Source organism: Eupeodes corollae, chromosome 1 (genome assembly GCF_945859685.1).
Source record: "Eupeodes corollae chromosome 1, idEupCoro1.1, whole genome shotgun sequence".
Lineage (NCBI taxonomy): Eukaryota > Metazoa > Arthropoda > Insecta > Diptera > Syrphidae > Eupeodes > Eupeodes corollae.
The window spans coordinates 149,342,210-149,362,782 of NC_079147.1; the positions used below are offsets into that span (position 1 = coordinate 149,342,210).

The 20,573-nt window shown below is 34.1% G+C and overlaps 1 protein-coding gene across 1 annotated transcript in view; it reads left to right on the plus strand.

The window, feature by feature from the left end:
* The first annotated feature begins 320 nt into the window (after nucleotides 1–320).
* Nucleotides 321–20,573, plus strand: part of LOC129940280 (uncharacterized) — a 59,243-nt gene continuing 38,990 nt past the window's right edge. Inside the window, exons 1-5 of the mRNA XM_056048568.1 lie at nucleotides 321–2,155; nucleotides 8,306–8,500; nucleotides 8,695–8,847; nucleotides 16,433–16,621; nucleotides 16,726–16,882. Coding sequence (XP_055904543.1) covers nucleotides 1,414–2,155; nucleotides 8,306–8,500; nucleotides 8,695–8,847; nucleotides 16,433–16,621; nucleotides 16,726–16,882 — 1,436 coding nt within the window. The 5' untranslated portion in view covers nucleotides 321–1,413. The remainder of the gene's footprint in view (nucleotides 2,156–8,305; nucleotides 8,501–8,694; nucleotides 8,848–16,432; nucleotides 16,622–16,725; nucleotides 16,883–20,573) is intronic.

Below are 20,573 nucleotides of genomic sequence, written 5' to 3' on the forward strand. Positions count from 1 at the left end.
AATTTGACAAATGACTGTATAAATATCACGTCAATAACTTGTACATGTACATCTCAAATGTTTTCCTGTCGACGCTCAACAATACGTTTGGACCAAAATTAACAAAAACACTCATTGTTCGTTTTCAGTGTAAGATCAGCTGTCCGTATTTTCACTTTCTGTATCTCAGAAACTTCTTACATCATTTGTCAACAATTTTTATACCAAAAAATATAGTGACGAAACTAATTCGACTATTTACCCGGCGCGAGCGGCTCACCTCATATCATCTAAAATTCAACAACGAAAACACCAAGCAGTTCCGAATAGTATCTCGATCAGTGAAGACGCCCGGCCCGACCGTGCTTACACCACCACATAATATATCTTCTTGTTTAAAAATATATCTACGTCAATACCAGCATCATACATCACCGTGCAGTTTATTTTTCGACATTTTATCGGCAATCGGAACTGCGCGAAGCATTGAAAAGAATATTTTGTGTTAAAGAATATTTATGACATTCTTTTCACTAAAGAGATCAAAAGTTGAAGTGTTTATTTTTACCAAAATGTAAATAGGTGTATCTTTGTATATCTCTGACGAAACACGCAACTTAAAGTCTTATTAAAGGTTTTATGTTAAGTTCTTTTTTGTTGTTTTCGGTATCTGTTCCCCTGTCGCTCAAAATTTACGTAGTAGATACGTATTTTGTCTAATGAGGTACGAAAATAAACCACCACGCGCGCAGTTGTATATCTTGTACGCGATTTATTTTTAATGCAACGCGCTCGCATTGGCGTTCGCGTTCGAGTTAGCGTTCTTGACGTATATTTTCTGAGTGCAGCATCGGTGCCAAAGTCGTAGGTACACATATCTGAATGCGTGCTTGGCCCCCCATCATAATAACAGAGAGAGAGTGAACAATATTTTTCATAACCTACAACATACTTTGCCAATCGAAGAAACATTTAGTGTAAAAAGTTCACTAACCTACACCTTAAAAGTTGGGGCACTTATTCGTATATGTTCTGAAATAGTTTTTTAGAAATAGGACTGCACCATTCTTTCAAACTCTCCCTCCAACGGAATATTGTTTTGAGTTGCAAAGCATATGCGTTATAATTTTTGACCAAAATAGAAGTGATTTTAAAAAAAAAAAAATTCAGAATTCAGTGATTTTGTTTTGATACTCGTAGTTTGAATATTTTTAGTGTTTTTCGTGTTGGAGTTTTTGTGGTGTGTGAGCTCATAAACTATAGTTGATAATAATATTTACGTCATATTACGTGTGATTGATGTTAAAAGTTTTTCATTTTTTGACATTCCGTTTGAACACACCAAATATTGTTATAGTGTTGCCCCAAAACCAATTATTTCGTGTGTTGTAGAAAAGTTTAAGAAAAGTAAAAGTGTTTCATTTTAAAAATATTATGGATACGCGAATGGTAGTTTTGCTTTTTTGGTGCACTTACAGTCCCAAGCTTCTAAATTCGGTTGTATTCGATGGATCCAACAAAAGCAATAGTAACAACAACGAGATTGCAGCTGATGAAGTAAATTCCATGCATGTCGACGAAAATATCTGGAATGCTAAAACCATTCAGACATTGATTTTGTCAGGAACGGATGCAGAAGTCACCACTAAATCTTCGCCAACTCCCAAAATATCCTTTGATCGAGAGGGAGATTTCCAGCAAATTGCAAGAAGTAATTTAGTAAGGCATTTAAGAGATACACACAGCGCAGATGATGCTGATGATGATGATGATGATGGACATCTTCGTAGACACACACTCGACGACGACGACGTAAAGGAGGGAATTCCATTAACTTCTCAGCATAGCATAAAGATTGACGACGATGAAAACGATGGTGGGGATAAAGATGGTGATAGCAACGGAGATGGCGTTAGCAATGGCGAAGGCGATGGCGATGGCATTTTGAATGATTCGCCCATGACCAAGTATGGCAGTTCATATCCATATCCAACGCCACCTAGAAGACAATCACCAGAAAAGCTTATGTATACAAAGGAGATTATGTTGAAGCAGGGCAGACTTAAGGGCATTGTAAGGAGTATGCATCCACAAACTGGATTAAGGGATGTCGACCAATATCTTGGGTTACCTTATGCAGAAGCTCCAGTGGGCAGTAGAAGATTTATGCCACCAGGTAAGAATAACAAAACAAAAACAAAATTCTTGAAGAGATTTATTGTAATATCCGAAATTGGTATTTTGATATTCTGTTTGGGTGTAAAATTTTTGAGACAAAATAATAATTTTTTGAGATAAGGCATGTAAATATTATCCCGCAGGAGTAAAGAAATACTAGACTGAATAAGGTTTGGTAACCAGAAGAGGAGCTACATTTATGATCGTGGGCTTGCCGACACCACCATATTTTTATCATTTTTGGAAAGTTTGTGGTCGATGGAGTAAGACCAAGTTCTAAGCGTGGTTACTTACTATATGTGTCATCTTATTTTATTATAAAACATATTGAGACATATTCATAGACATATTTAAAACTCGCGTCTATTTTAAGAGGAATCTAAATTGAATATCTATGTTAATCACAGTTGCTTATCATAACGAGCACTGATTTTTTGAAAAGTGTTATGGAAAATACTAGTTCACTCTTAAAAGAAAATGTCTACGATAAAAGTTGGTTGGTGGAAAAATGTACAACATCGGTAATGGGAAAGCTAATTTCTCGTGTCAAACAAATCCATAGAAAGCCAACTGGTAATGTCTCAATAATTTCTTCAGGATCTTCTTTAACGTTATTATGTTTCTTGGGTAGGGACGTAGACTCAAGTGCAGATATGATAACTTAACTAGTATGATTTATCTGTGAATGAAAACTTTTATACCGAATAGGTCTAAACCTAAGACTAATTCATATGGTTCGATTCGAGCTGCAAAGAGGTTATCAAGGAGAAAGAGGCAAGCTTCCGGAAAAGGTTTAAACAAGCTAGGAAGGCCTGCAACGCCCATATACAAAGGGTAAAAAAACTGCATTTGTTCAGCCAATCGCAAAATAAGGCGAATCTTCTTCCACCGCAAATTATCGACGGTAGCACTTTCTAAGATCATGGAAACGCTGATTAATTATCAGCTTAAGAAAAATCTTGAGAAACGGAAGCTTTTTAATGACCGGCAATACGGCTTTGGCAGCAATAGGTCCAGTGGTGATCTCATTGTCTATTTCACCAAACTGTGAAACAAATCTATACATCGTTTTGGAGAAAGTAAGATTATTGCACTTTATATTTCAAAGGCATTTGATAAAGTCTGGCATCTTGCTCTTTCATCGAAAATGCGAGCTTTTGGTATTGACGAATTTCTTCTTCGTTGGATTAGAAATTTTCTTTCCAACCGCTCAATTATAAAATAAAATAAATGCTGGTGTGCCCCAGGGGTGCAAGGGGTCTTGGGTTCAATCCCTGCCTGTGCCACCTTAATTTAAAAAATAATTTTCGCGGGTACTGCTCTTGCGAGGAATTGACAAATCCTTCAAGAGTAATTCTTGTCATGAAAAAGTGCTTTCTCAAACTAGCCGTTCGGATTCGGACTAAAATTGTAGGTCCCTTCCATTCCTGACAACAGTACTCGCACACAGAAATGGTTGAGAGTTGTAAGTCACTAGGCCCTGGTTCACAACGGACTGTTGCGCCACCCCATTTGATTTTTTGATTTGGTATGCCCCAGGACTCCGTTTTGTCTCCAACCCTATTCCTCATTTTTATAAATGATCTCCTGTCTGCTACTTCTAATCGAATACTTTGTTTCGCTGACGTTAGCACTCTTAGCTTTTCATATTTGTTTCCAGACTCTCTTTCTTCTTCTCTCTTCCTCCTCTTCGGAGGAAATTTATACTTTAACAATCCAATGCTGTCTTGTATAGTTAAAGCGAGATATACCCTCTTTGCTACTAGCTATGAGTGGCACTTGCATCAACGAAACTTGTGGTGCCATCACATACATTGTCAAAAATGCCGCAAGATGTCTAGGCTTTTAGAGACAATGCAAGAAATTTTTCTCTCCGTCTGATCTGGCTACAATCTACGTCCGAAGCTTGAATATAACTCTTATATCTGAGCTGGTGCTCCAGTAACTTATTTAAGCCTCTTGGACAGTATTGAAAGAAGAGCTTTTAAATAGATTGGTGACATGAACATCATCAAATCGATTACGTCACTCAAACATCGTCGTAAAGTTTCTTGTCTCACGCTTTTTTATCGTTGTTTTAAAGGACTAGGCTCTAGTGAAATAGCCAGTTGTATTGCTCCCCTAATACAATTTAACCGTAATACCCTCGCCTCTAGGAATGCCCATTAGTTAAATGTTGAACCCAACTTCGGCCGTACTATGAAGTGTAGAGAATTATCTTTTAGCCGTACTACGCGAATGTGGAATGCCTTGCCACGCTCTGTCTTTCCCTATCATTGCAATGTTCAGGAATTCAAAATCAATGTACACCGACACCTCGTGTCCTTATCCTAATGCTCACACTGTGTCTTTGGCATATTAAAGTTATATAAAACTCTCTTAGTGTTCGTTAATTATAAAACAAAAGGAAAAGCTTAAATATTTGAACTTGAAATTTGTTATAATAACAAGAGAATTTTGGTTTTTCGTTGAAAAAACTGTAATTTTATCCAACGAAATACATATTTTTTGCAAGCTGTAAATTGTAAGCTTTTCTCTCTTCAATTTTGAGATAGTTTTAAATGTTTAAAAGCGTATTTATTTGGTTTTGAGTAAAACAAGACGTATAGTTAAGATGATCAGATGGTGTTGGTTTATGTTGTCAATAAATAAATATAAATGGCGACTGTCAAACATTTTCAGTTTGGTCTATAATTCAACCTGAAATCATCTAACAAACGAACACGAGCACTTTAAGAAAGTGCAAAGTCCATCGCACGCTATTTTTTGGTAAATTTAAACGGCTTTCTGAGGCGGCTTAATGAGACTTAATTTCCCACCAAATTTACATTACAAGACATTAAACTATTAATACAATTATTTAGAACGCGAAGTGATGACAGCCAATTATTGATTCGGCTAAAATTTTTGCGGGAATATTTAACGAGCAAATTGTGTTCACCATCGGAGCTAGGTTTATGGTTAAACAAGCAACAGCCTAGAACGTGATAATGAACACCTCTAGACGTTTTTACGGGCCTTTTTTAACTTCCCATAGGAAGTTATTGTAATGGGTTTGGATTTGTCAAATTAAAAATTTTAACATTTCTCGACGTTTCAAGGTCCCTAGAGTCGAAATAAAAGATTTTTAGAAAGATGTTTGTGCGTGCGTGTGTACGTACGTTCGCGACGTTTTTTTCGTCCTCCATAGCTCAAGACCCAGAAGAGATATCAACTTCAAATAAATTTTGTTATACAGGTAGAAAGATGCAGAAAGGGCTCTCAAGAAAATTGCGTACATGGTTTTTTTACCATAGCAGTTTGAAAATTTTGGTTAATCCTAAATATCTTACGAACCAAACACGCTAGAGACTTGAATTAAATTTTATATAATATATTATAACGTGATATCAAAGAAGTATATTTTTTGAAAAAAATCCATATAACGATTTTTTTATAAATCAAAAAAACTGAAAAAAAAATTTGTCACCTCCAAAAATTTTACGACTAAAATATGATTTCATCTCCAAAACAATTTTGTGCAACGAAGAATAATTTTTTTGACATCTGATACAATTTTGAGAAAAATCGAATTGAAAGTTTTTTATAAGAAATAAAAATCTAAAAAAAACAGTACTCAAAGTTGGTAAAAATTGAATATCGATTCAAACATCTTTTCAAATTTTTGAGATATTGGCTTTAATTTACTTTTTAACAAAAAAATAAAAACAGAAAAAAAAAGTAACAAAAGTTGGTAAAAAATGATTTTTGACTCAAATATCTTTGCAAAAATTTGAGGTATTGGCTTTAAACACTTTTATCTTTCAAAAAATATTGTTGTTAACATTCATTAAATTTTTGAAAAAAATCTAATTGACAGTTTTTGTACAAAAAATTTGAAACCTAAACAAAATTTAACAAAAGTTGGTAAAAATTGATTTTCGACTCAAATATCTTTAAAAAAATTTGAAATATTGGCTTCAAACTTATTTCTCAAAAGATATTTGAGTCAATTTCTAACAAGTTTAAGTAATGTTTTATAATAAGAGATAAAATAATTTTTGGTTCGTAAAATGTTATTAAAAAAAAATAATTTTGTTTTTTATTAAAATTATCTTAGTTTTAGATCTCGTCACATTATATAATATAGAATGTAACTCAAGTAACTAGCGTAACTAGCATTATTATCGGTACAAACAAATTCATTTGAAGTCGATAGCTGTACTGGTGTTTGAGATATGGACAGGGAAAAAAGGTTTCCAAACATACGGACGGAAATACTGACGCACGAATTACGTACGTACAGTACACATACATTTTTTTTAATTCTTTTTAGATGTGGTACCCGTGAAATGACTGATTTGGACTGTCATGTGAGAGGTCTTGGGTTCAATCCCTGCATATGTCATCTAAAGTCTTATTCACGGGTACTGCCTCTTTCCAGGAATTGACAATTTCTCCAAGAGTAATTCTTGTCATGAAAAGTTTTTTCTCAATTTTTCCGTTCGGATTTGGCTTAAAAAACTGTACGTCCCCTCCATTCCTGACAATAGTACTCTTTATTTTTATTTAGATTCTTGTTGCCTTAAAACATCGAGAAATGTCAAACCTTAATATGGTAATGAGGTACTCCAGAATTAATAATTGTAATTTTTGAAGACAACAGTAGATGATATCTATTAGCTTATAGCGTATTTGATCTTATTTACTTTATAGTTATTTACGAAGTTTGTCAAATTCTTTGCTAAATTCGTTAAATACGCAATCAAACTGTTATTTTTACTGGAAGCATCTGTACAAAATGTTGTGAATTCGAATTTTGGTTAAACAGCATATTTTTTTTTTACAAATCCATGTTGATTATCACAAAGAAAAGAGAAACAATAATCAATGGAAATAACATCACAAAAGGAGATTCAAACAGTGTTGAGGCAACATACAATTTAGCTATAGGACGATGGTTACAGATAAGATGCGGTCCTGGTCGTTAACAAACATATCCTATTCTAAAGAAGCTTAGCTAGTCTAGCGGACAGCTTAACGAACGCGAGCAATGATTTCAAACTTTTTTATTTTACACAAAATATTGTTATTAATGTTTTGTAAAACTTTTCAAAATTTCGACAGACTGACAAGAATGGCAATTCATCAGAGTATAGTCTATTTTTTTTTAAATTGACTATTCGTTCAGGTGGGTAGTACCCGTAGCATGATGGTTAGTGCGTTGGACTGTCATGCAAGGGGTCTGGGTTCAATCCCTGCCTGTGCCACCTTAATTTAAAAAAATAATTTTCGCGGGTACTGCCTCTTGCGAGGAATTGACAAATCCTTCAAGAGTAATTCTTGTCATGAAAAAGTGCTTTCTCAAAAAACTAGCCGTTCGGATTCGGCCCAAAATTGTAGGTCCCTTCCATTCCTGACAACAGCACTCGCACACAGGAATGTTTGAGAGTTGTAAGTCACTAGGCCCTGGTTCACAACGGACTGTTGCGCCACCCCATTTGATTTTGATTCGTTCAGGTGGATGGCTCACTTTAAATGTCATTTTTCTTAAGTCACAAGTATTGTAAAATATCAGTAATACAGAATGCCAGACAAATGCCTGTGACATCTAACATTTTTTTACGCGTACTGCCTCTTGCGAGGAATTGACAAATCCTTCAAGATTAATTCTTGTCATGTACGAATAACCTAAGAACGTAATCTTCTCTGTCAGGCCACTGCTATTATTTAAATATTCAACTTAACAAAGGTAAAAGGGGTTCTTAAAAATTGTGTTACTTTAATATTGCGAACCTTTTCTTTTTTATTTATTTTCATGTGAGTCAATTAGTTGCTTTAAATTCTAAGCCGGCCAAGTATTTATTTATTACTAGGATCTTTTTTAATTTGTAAAATATCAATTGCCTCTTGTATACCTTTAAAGTTTTCGTCCAATCATTACACTTACTCGTTTTTTCAATCATGAAAAAACCCAGTTAACATTAAATAAGAATAAATCTAAGGAAACACTTACTGATGTAACTGAATATTGCAAAACTGACAAATTACTAATAAAACACGTTTAATTTTATAAGCAAGAATTTATCACTTTTATCCCAACTTATTTTCCCTATAATAAAAGAATATTAGTTGATTTTATTTGTTTTTTTTACATATTTAATTTCAGGAACACCACTTCCATGGCAAGGATTAAAAATAGCCCGACATTTGCCATCAGTGTGTCCACAAAAAATTCCAGACATATCAAACGGCAGTGTTAAAATGTCCAAAGGACGATATGAACAGTTAATACGACTCTTACCGTATCTTAAAACTGAAAATGAAGACTGTCTTTATTTAAACGTTTATGTACCAAGTGGAGGTGAGTTGAGTTTATCATAATAGCTACATATGACACTGTTTCATTACAAAGATTTAGTTAGGGTCGAAAATGACACCTTTTTGTTTACACACGACCTTTTAAGCTTATAATCTTATAATTTAATGTTTTTTAAATATTCAGTAGCAGCTTAATGTGTTGTTAATGTAAATAATAATTATTTTTTCGTCATTTAGATGGAATAGATCACATCCATAAGTATCCGGTAATAGTTTACTTGCACGGAGAATCTTTCGAATGGAATAGTGGCAATCCTTATGATGGATCTGTGCTTGCTAGCTACGGGCAAGTGATAGTAGTGACAGTGAACTACAGACTGGGAGTATTGGGTAAGAAGCTTAAAGAAAATTGTATATATTTTGTGTGAATTTGTCAACATTTTTACATTTTGTTGGAGCATTTTTTTTCTCCATAGGGCGAATCATTGTGAAATCTTTGTATACAAGTTCTTGCACGGTTTTCTAATAGGAAATATGTTTTGAATCGTTTTTGTTAAAGTTGTTAAAACCTCAGGAACGACTATTGAATAAATGACACTCTTGTTAAGATCTATTCAGGATTGTGCCGTTTTTGGCAAAAGCTGTCGCAGCCCTTCTTCTAAATTTTTTTTTCATAGAAAATAATTCTATGTACTTGTGTTTCAAGAAATGTTGACAGCCTTTGTTTGTGCTTTTTGATGATATCGATTTTCTAAGGACCAGGACGGACAGCGTGATTTACTTCAATGGTTTTCTTATACCAATTCTTCTTGAGACTCCGTGTGCAAGTGTCATGAGTCCTCTTGTTCGTCAGTGCTTAACCGGTTTTATAGGACGAATCTGCTTTCGCCTTCGAGCAGTTTCAAGAGTTCTAAAAGACCTTGGAATATACAATCTTTCTTACTCTACAGGCCTCTATCCGAGCAGATAAAAAACAGCATTTTTGCAGCCTGTTGCTAAAAAGATGAATCCTCTTCTCCTTTCATATATTTCTCAATATCTCAAAATTTCATTTGCGGACAGCAACATGGTTGTGAAAAAAGATCAACCGTTACTAGCCTCCTCACATTCTCAAACATATGTTCAAACGCTTTAGAACAAGGTTATGAAGTTGACTGTGTAAACACTGACTTTTCTAAAGCTTTTGACCAACTTAGCCATAGAATTATTTTATTTAAACTCAAAGGTCTTGGTTTTCCACCATTATTCTTAGATTGGATCAAATCATACCTTGAAAACAGATAATAAGAGGTAAAATTTAGAAATTGTCTTTCAAAACCTTTTGTTGGTCAATCTGGTGTTCACCAGTTAAGTCATCTTGGCCCTTTTCTATTCACCCTGTCTATTAACGATGTACCGTTATGTCTACGTTCAAGTGAAGTTCTCATTTTTGCTGATGACATGAACATTTTTAAGATTATAAAGTCCACCCATGATCGTATCCTTTTACAAGCCGACATAGATAGTTTCATATTCATATCATTTTTTCTTTAAACTGTCGTCTGAGCAACACGTACTTTTGTTCTCTCCAGTCTTTTTTTTTCAATTTCCATCTAATTCTAATTTCAATTAATTTATGAAAATGTCGAAATCTTGTGCTAAGTGCAACGATAAATTGAAACGATCAGAATTGATTGTATGTCGGTTGTTTTGTGGACAGTATTTTCATAAAGATTGTGTTGGAATTTCTGCCGCAGAATCAAATTTTTTATTAAAATCGAACTTCAATTGGCAATGTGACACTTGTGCTCTCATTAATTTCTCAAACTTTTTTACTCGATTTACGGAGCTTTCTCAGTGTGTTCGAGAATTAAAGAGAGAGATTTGCTCCATACATGATTATTTGAAATGCTCCCAAAGTGTTCCTGTGAAACCAATTATAAATCAAGGATCATCATTAACTGATCTCACTAACAACTCATTAATTTCTTATCTTGTTAATCCTAATCCATCGACTTCCAATTTAAATAATGCAAGTGCAGATGTTGTCACTGAAAGTGTCTCCACTGCTTATCTTGAATCAAAAGAAGTGAATCATTTAACAAAATCACTGACTCATCCATCACCATCACCTAATGTGCTCTCTAATATATCTTCTTCTCCTCTCGCAAAGGTTGATAAAAAGAAAAACAAAAAAAATCCCCTTCGCGGCCCCGTTTCTAATGCTACCCTCCCCATCTATGGTACAATGACAAACCCTGAGTGCAAACTTAATGTTATACCTAGTAATAAGTGGGTGCATTTATCAAGTTTTTCGAATGACACTGAACCTGATTCAATAATTGAATATGTAGCCAATGCCACAAATATTCCAGCTCATTTAATCAAATGTTTCAAATTAATTAAAAAAGATGCAGTATTGACTGAACTACCGTTTGTTAACTTTAAATTAAGTGTTCCTGAAAATAAATTGAGTGAAGTTTTGCTTCCCTCAATATGGCCTGCATTTGTTCGCGTAAAGTTATTTGTTCCTTCTCCAAAAAACCAAACTCACATAAAAGCAAAAACAACAACTTAAAATCAATAATTACAGCTGAAAACAATAACAATAATCTTATAAACACTCAAATTAACTCTGCCTATGCCCAACATACATACGAGTATCTACCTGTTTCTCCTCTTTCATCAAAAAACTCACAATTTTTAATATTCTACCACAATGTTGGTGGACTACGTACGAAAATGAATGACATTCTTCTCTTCTCATCTTCTCAACAATTTGATGTAATTGCTCTAACTGAAACGTGGCTCTCTGAGAACCATTTCAGTTCGGAAATGTTTGACAACCAGCAGTTTAATGTTTATCGTAATGATCGCTGTTTGTTCACAACTGGACAGACTCGAGGGGGTGGTGTGTTAGTTGCAGTGCGTTCGTCTATCAAAAGTATGCAGTTAGAGTTGCCGTCTTCTTCAAATTCTACATTCAATATTGATCAATTAATTATTCGTTTTTGTGTTAATAATAATCATGATGTTTTTCTTATTATTAGTTATATACCACCGAAGAGTTCTTTTGAAGTATATAAAACGCATATGGATAATTGTTCATTTATATTAAATAATTTAACAGATAATCAGCATATTATAATTTTAGGTGATTTTAATTTACCTGCTGTAAATTGGGTCTTTGATCCGGATGATAAATATTTAATACCATTTAATGTTAGTAGTGATTGCGAGAGTGTGGTTGTTGATACTCTAGCTGAATTTGGGCTCAAACAAATCAATTGCTTTCGTAATAAACTTAATCGTTATCTTGATTTAGTTTTCACTGATAATGAGTTTGGTGTGAGTATTGACAGCCCTACTCCACCTCCTTTACCTAACTCCGAAAATCATCTTGTACTTTGCATATCATTTGAATTTTTAGAATATATAAAGCAAACTTCTGAAACTACTTCTTTTCTTAATTATGATAAATGTAACTTTCTTAATGTCTCAAATTTTTTGAATGGGGTTGATTGGTTCTCTATGTTTAAAAATGTTGACGTGGAGGAATCGTTTACTCTTTTAACGAATCTGCTGGGTGAGGCAATTGATTTATATACTCCTAAATATTTGAAGAAATCTCAAACTAAGCCCTGCTGGTTCAATAAAAAGCTCATTAATTTGAATAATCGAAAAAATAAAGCTTTCAAACTTTATCGTGATTCTAGGGATGATAATAGTCTATACATGAACTATCTTCGATGTAATCGTGAATTCAATTTTCTCAATAAATTCTTATACAACCAATATATTTTAAGTATTGAATCTAAACTAAAACGAAATAGTAAATGTTTCTTTAAGTTTATAAATGACAAAAAAAGTACCACCGGAATTCCGAATTCTATACGGTATAATGGTCAAACATCTAGTGATCCGTCTACAATCTGCAATTTTTTTGCTGACTTTTTTCAATCCATCTTTAAACCTTCTTATAATCAAACGAGGCTTTGGTTGATGTCTTCACCTCAATTGATTAATATAAACCAATTATCAGTTGATAAAGAAGACATTATCTGTGAACTTTTAAAGTTACATGAAGATAAACACTCTGGGTATGATGGAATTGCTCCTATTGTTTTAAAAAAATGCTCTCTTTCCTTAGCAATCCCCCTTGATATCATTTTCAACCGTTCTCTCCGTGAAGGTTGCTTTTTAAAACAATGGAAGAGTTCCTTTATTTATCCCGTTTTTAAATCAGGATCCAAAAATGATGTAACCAACTATCGTCCGATTTGCAAAATATCTGTGATCCCAAAGCTATTCGAAAAAATTATTTATAAAAAAATACTTTTTTCTGTGAAAGAAATAATCTCACCTTTGCAGCATGGTTTTATCAGTCGAAGATCAACTACAACTAATCTTACAATTTTTAGTAATTATGTACTCAAAGCTCTAGAACAAGGATACCAATGTGACGTGGTGTATACCGATTTCGCGAAAGCGTTCGACAGAGTTGATCACTCAATATTGATTTCCAAATTGCATAACATCGGTTTTCATTCCAATTTATTGACATGGTTTAAATCTTACCTTACTGGCAGAATTCAATATGTTCGTATTAATAATGTTACTTCCAACCCTGTTTTTGTTACTTCCGGTGTACCACAGGGAAGTCATTTGGGTCCTCTCCTCTTTCTCTTGTTTATTAATGATATTCCCAGTTGTCTAAAAAATTGTTCTTGTTTGATGTATGCTGACGACCTTAAATTATTCCTGCGCATTCATTCTATTTCCGATTGTATAAAGCTGCAGAATGATCTTAACAATCTTTCCGTTTGGTGTTCTAACAACGATCTTCATTTAAATGTTTCTAAATGTCATAGTATGTTATTCTGTCGCGGCACCTCTCCAATTATGTTTTCTTACAGTTTACTTGGGTCAACCTTAACACAAGTAACTGAGAAAAAAGATTTGGGTGTAATATTTGATTTAAAATTCGTATTCGCTAATCACATTGACTATATTATTTCTAAGGCCAGTTCTATGCTTGGATTTATTTCCAGGAACGCTAAAGACTTCTCTGATCCATATACTCTTAGAGCCTTATATTTTTCTTATGTTCGCTCAATTTTAGAATACTGCTCATCTATCTGGAATCCTATGTATATAACATATTCGGCGAGAATTGAACGAATTCAGAAACGCTTTACTAGAATTGCAATTCGGATATTGCGTTGGAACACGGATATGCCCTCATATAACACCAGGTGTTTGTTGTTGGGTATTCAATCCCTAGAATCACGACGTATTTATTTCGATGTAATGCTTGTAAGAGACTTAATAAATTATAAAATCAATTGCCCTCACTTGCTTTCGTTGATTGGCTTTCATGTTCCTTGTCGTGAATTACGTAATAATCGTTTATTTTGTGTACCCTTTCATAGGGTCAATTATGGAATCAATGAACCCTTTACTCGCTGTTTAAGACAAGCTAATTCTGTTTGTAATGCCATTGATTTTAATTTATATTTAAGTAGGGACTGTTTTAAAAAAAAATTGTTATTAATAATAAACTTCGGTGGTTAATGTTAATTGTACATCCTATTTTTTGTTTTGTTTTATTTATTATTATTTATATAAACTTAATATTGTTCTAAGTAGTCTTTAAGAGCTGTGTCTCTGCTTGATGAATAAATAAATAAATAAATAAATAAATAAATATTTTGGTGTGGAAAAAATAGCCTTTCCCTCAACCCTTTAAAATGCAAGACAATAACTTTTACTTAAAAACGAATCCCTAGTGTATTTGATTATTGTATATTACAGCAAAAAGTCTGTCGCGTCTCAACTTTTAAAGATTTAGGTATTTATTATTTCTGTTCCAACTTAGAGTTTACACATCACATTAATTTTAGTGTCAATAAGGCAAGTTCTATGCTTGCTATAAAACGCTGGGCAAAGAAGTTCAAAGTTACTCTTTCTTTATACAATTGTCGAGTTTCTAATCATCTTGAATATGCATCGCAAGTATGGACTCCTTATTACGAAATTTATAGGAAACGTATTGAATCAATTCAACATAATTCCATTCGCTTTGCCCTAAAGGGTCTTCCCTTGGAAAGAAGGGAATGAATAGCATTCATTCCCTTCTTTCCAAGATCATAAAACGCTGATTATCAACTTTGGAAATATCTAGAAAAACGAAAGGTTTATCTAACCAACCAGTTGAACAAATCCTTACGTCGTGTTGAAGAAAGTAAGATTATTGCACTTAATATTTCAAAAGCATTTGATGGAATTTGGCTTTAAGTTCTTATATCGAAAATGTGTGCTTTTGGTATTAATGAATCCTTTCTTTGTGGAATTAGTAACTATGTACCTTTCAGAATGTTCAATACAAGCTATATTTGGAATGTTTGAAGTCTGAAATTCATAAAATAAATAATGGTGTTCCCCAGGGCTCCGTTTTGTCACCAAATTTGTTCCTGATATTTATTAACGATCTCTTGTCTGCCACTTCTAATCCATTACACTGTTTCGCTGACAACAGTTGCCTCATATTCGTTTCTAAATTCACATCCTTGTCCTTTGGATGTGTGAACTTCAACAACAGCGTTTAAAAAGCTCATTAAATTCTGATCTCAACAGCATTGTCCAAAGGGGGATTATTAACCGTATAGAATTTAATGCTTCAAAAACTTAATGCAGTCTCTTGTCGTTAAAGCGTAGCCCACCCCAGTTGCTACTATCCAATAGTGGCTCTTCCGTCCAGGAAACTAATGAACTTTCAGAATCGGTATGTGAATCACAAATCACCTTTTATGAAATGAGCACATATTTGACATAACCAAAAATGCTGCTTGATGCATACGATATCTCTGACGGTGCAGAAATTTGGCACCCCTTCTGATCTGGCTGTAATTTATTAAGCCTTTATTCCTCAAAAGCTTGCATATAACAGGCATGCATGAAGATGCCCCAAAAACAAGTTTAAATCTCTTGAATAGAATCCAAAAAAGGTATTTAAAAATAATAGACTGTAGAACTACAACCAGAACACTTACATCTCTTAAACCGCTCTAAGGTTTCACGCTTTCGTTGTTTTATCGATATTTTTACAAACAATCTTTTTTCGACTTAGCCAGTAGCATTCCACTCATTAAACTTATCAGCTGTAAGTCACACTTCCAGGCATGCTTATCAGTTTAATCTTGGTATGAACTTCAGGGGCACTGTGAATTATATAGATTCTTTCTTAAACCGCACATCAAGAATGTGGAATGCTTTAACCAACTTCATTTTGATATTTAGAAGGATTACCCTATTTTCCTATTTTTAAACTTTAAACGTCTAAAAGGTATTAATGACCCCTTGAGTGCTCATAATCTACGAACGAAACCCTACCATTTTGTTAAGTTTTCGTACTGTCTGTTGCCAGGAATTGACATATCCTCCGAAAGTAATTCTTGTCATAAAAAGTGCTTTCTTAAATTATTCGTAAGGAGTCGGCATAAAAACTGTAGGTCCCTTTCATCCCTGTAATAACTGGCACAGAGAAATGTTTAAGTTTTGTAAGTCACTATTAGCTTATTCCCTGAAAAGTGTTGCCTTCTAATATATTTCAGTTATTGCAGTCGTTTAGTCCCTCGTGTAGACCTTGTAGATTTATCCATTTGATAGATCGTTCCACATTCTATATAAAGCTCACACAAATCGCTGGTATGTCCGATGTCATTAAATGAGCCTTAATCTTTATAGGTAAAAACCATTTGACAAGCTCATTTATTGTGCAAAACAAAAAGCTCCTATTTGCATTTAATTGTTTCATAATTTGCAATCCGGAAGCCCTATAGTATCACTTTTGCATCCTAATTCCTAACCTCATATTGCAACAAAATATAATATAATATAATATTGGACATAATATAATATTGTTGAATGAATCTGATACTAATTATTATTTACAAACAATCCAATTTACTGCATCATTTATTTTCATTCACTTAAGGGTTCATGAGACCTGGAATTAATGACGATACCGTAAGTAATTTTGGCCTATTAGACCAAATTGCTGCATTACATTGGATAAAGGAGAATATTGAAGTATTTGGTGGTGATAAAAATAGTGTCACACTAATGGGACACAGCACAGGAGCTGTATGTGTTAATTACTTGATGGTATCACCTGTTGCATCCGGTATGTATCTTATGTGTATATAAATGAGTCGAAACTTACTATTATATCCAATTATCATTTATATTGAGTATTATCCCCTTTTCTACGTACCTTTTTATCTATAGGACTCTTTCATCGAGCAATTTTGATGTCTGGTTCAGCAATGTCCGATTGGGCTGCTTCGAATAATTCACTACAATTGACTATGCAAATAGCACATAAGCTTAACTGTCCCCTAAATGATGGTAATGAAGAATTGCTGACTTGCTTGCGATTGAAACGGTAATTTAATTATATTGTTGTTATTTAAGCTATGCTAATACAATGTTTTATTTGTTGTTATAAAGGTAACAATATATTTATGTAGTTCCTAAAATGCTAAAAATGCATAAATCACAAATTTACACTATACAATCCCTCCTCTTTGTTGTGTAATTCGAAAGTCATATTTAATAATTTTTGTAGTCACCCAACTTCATGCCTTTTTTCGTTGGACATATTTCCAGAAAAAACGAAGATGTGTCTTCCCAAAAAAATGTGTCTTATAGACAAGATGTAGGCAATAGACAATCAGTGTGTGTTTTTTAACTATGGCGATAGAAAAAAAAGTCGAAAATTTGGATTACCTCAAACCCTAAAAGGGTATGTATTGGCATAATAAAAGCGATGAGCAACACTCCCACTCTAGGAATGGATGCAGTAGTCAATCTTTCACACCTGGATTTGTATGTAAAAAAACTGCTGCATAGTGCCTTACGGCTAAGCCACACCAGTTGGTGGAAAACCAGCCACATAGGGCAGCAGATTCAATTTGAATACATAGGAAACGATGTACGCACAGACTACATGCCTTCCTGTCTGAACTTCAATAAAAGAATTAAGGGAGTCGACAATGTCCATACATACTGTGATGACGGTTTGAAAACGGATGCTGGAGAAGATGCAGGCTTTTTTTCTGCAACACTCAATATTGCCGACTCTTTCCGACACAAAGCAGTGTCCTTTCAAGCTGAGGTATTGGCAGTGTCACAAGCTGATATCATTATTTTCATTAAATTGATTTCTGCCAAAGTAATCAAATGGAACCTTCTAAATTTTTGTCACCAAGAACTAACTGTTCTAAGCACAGCATAACATTAGACTCTTTACTGAGTACCAGGTCAAAGTGATGTGTCTGCGATCAAGAGAGCTGATGAGCTGGAGAGGACAGATACAACTCTTAAATAATCCGATATATACACCCCTGTGAACTTAAGCAGATCATTAGTAACAAGATACTTCAAAAAAAAAAAAACAATGAAAGATGGGTAAGCCTCTAACCTATGCTTCAGCCCAAAGCATATGGCCGAAATTAGTTAGAATATGCATGTAGACAAAATTCTTATGCCACCAAAGAACCAAACAAATTTCTAAGAACTGGTAGAGATTTCAGGAAACCGCTTAATATTCTTTCTCAAAGCCTCTTACTTCTTCGAACAAGACATTCCATAGACATCATAGGTTATATATTTTATTTTCAGGGAATTGGTCTAAGTGTGTCGATAACGTTATAAATCGCCAGCCCATTTATCTTACCTGACCTAATACATTGCTTTGAGGTGACTTAAGGTGGCGCTGCAGTCCTGTGGGAACTTGGGCCTCATACAATAGCTAGAGTGTTTCGAGTTGCGCACTCTAAGTTAGATGAAATCCCTTTCCACTTGTGTGCGCCACCTGATACAAGGCCTTCCTTTACTGCACTGTCCTGTGTGCGTGGGCCGATGACTTACCGGGCCAAAGCTTTGGTTTCCACGCGCTCTACGTGTCACAGCCCTTTCAGTCGTTGAACTTGTATCCTTCTGGCTAAGTCTACGAAAAACTTTTCTTTGAATCGACCCAAGGTGCTTTCGTCCCCTTTTATCATAGCCTAAGCTTATGTACCATATATCGACGCTTTAATTTCCTAGCAGAGGGCTTTACTACTCAATTCCTTTCTTTGTCCAAAATAGCAATTAGAAGAAAAGAGTAATGCTTAGTTTGATCTCAGCGATGGTGTTATTTTTGTCGGTTCATAGCGGAGCCTAGGTAGATAAAGTCCTTAACTATCTCAAAGTTACGTCTGTCGATGGTGACGTTTTAACCGAGACGTCGGTGTTGAAGGAAGGTCCTTTTCTTGATGACAGAATATACTTTGTTTTGCTCTCATTAACCGTTAAACACATTTTTGCTGCCTCTGTTTCAATACTCACAAAAGCTTCATGGACATCACGCTAAAATTTTTCAATGTCAATGTCATCAGCATAATATACTAGTAATTGCACAGGCCTTTGAAAGAAAGTGTCTTTATTGTTAACGCGGGAGCTATGCACTAATCTTTGAAGGACTATGTTAAATAACTCATATGACAACACTCCTTGTCTAAATCTTTTTCTTACATATAAAGGTTCGGCTAAGTTGTTTCCAACCTTTATGGAGCAGCGCGAATTCTCCATAGTCATCCTGCACGAACGTACAAGTTTGGCAGGAATGCCAAATACAGAAATGGTTTTATACTTATACATATGTATATGTGGCCTTGAAATCGATCAAATGATCGGTACAACTCGATTTGATGTTCTTGAGGTTTCATTCATCGGGAATTCTTCTGTCCGACCATATTCTAATGATAAGTTGGTGCATACTCCTGACCAAATTATATCCAGGTGCTTCAAAATGCTCGGTATTTAAGCTATCTGATCTAGCAGATTTGTAAGACTTCAGTTTTGATATGGCAATCTTTACTTCGTCTAAGTCGGGATTGTTGGCTTTTGTTGTATATGGATCATTCTGCCTGATAGAGGAATTCAGTTCTTCTTTGCCGTTATGCAATCTGCAAAAGTATAATGTTTCCACTTTCGAACTTCTTTAAAATTGTCACTCTCCTTAGTAAGGAAATATACAACATTTTTAATTGTTTCCAATATATACTCAACAATTTTAAGATACGAGTAGTTAACCCTAAAAAATACATATGTACCTATTGCTATTCTGAAAGTTAAAAAAGAGAATTTAAAATTTCTTTTTTCACTTATACTCGTAAAGTCTAACAATGCCTTTTCGCATTTAAATTTTAAAAAAAGGATATAGTATTCCTTTATTTATAATTCTTCCTACTGGCCTTGATTTAGTAAACTCGAAAAGGAAGATAGAAAAAAAAAATATTCAACGATAAAGCACAAATCGAAAATCAATAACCAATATTTATTGCAGAAGATATATTAATTTAAAATTGACAGCATGATTTACTGCATCCATGGAATGGACTGGAGGACACATTTCGCAGATTGCACCAATAAAATTATGTTCTTGCAGATTCAAAACGAAAGGAAAGTCTCTTTCATTCATGTAGAGGTAGACTAATAAGGGCTCTTTTCAACTTCCCTGATTGGATATTTTCAGCTTTTAAGAATATTTTTAAGCATTTATAGATATGTAGGTTGACCATCATTAAAGTTTTAAATGTATTAAATTGTATAAATATGTACATTATAAATACATCCAAGCATTAAAAATAAACTACCATCAAAAAAGGATGAAAATGTATTATTTTTAAATTCTACAAAATTTAAATGATTGATAGTTACAAGAACTAATATTGATACTTCCTATTTTCTAAACCTTTATTTAAACAATCACTGAGTTCGTAGACCATGGAAAAACTTGGTTATAACATTTAACGGCAAACTTAACTGTAACGACCATATACTATCTGTTTTTGGTCGGGAATACTGTCAGCTTCTTATATGTTACACCCGTGAAAATTCACCTAATGTTGGTTAAATCCCTGTTAATGCAAATTATGCTCTTTGGCAGTGAAAATTTTGTTAACTGCGACTACGAACAAAGGGGAGATTAGATGCTTCGTACAAACGGTATGGCTCGTTATGTCTGCTTTTGTAGCAGCAGATTTGACCAAGAATGCATTTAAAGGTTTTTTCAATAAGGGCGGGTAGGT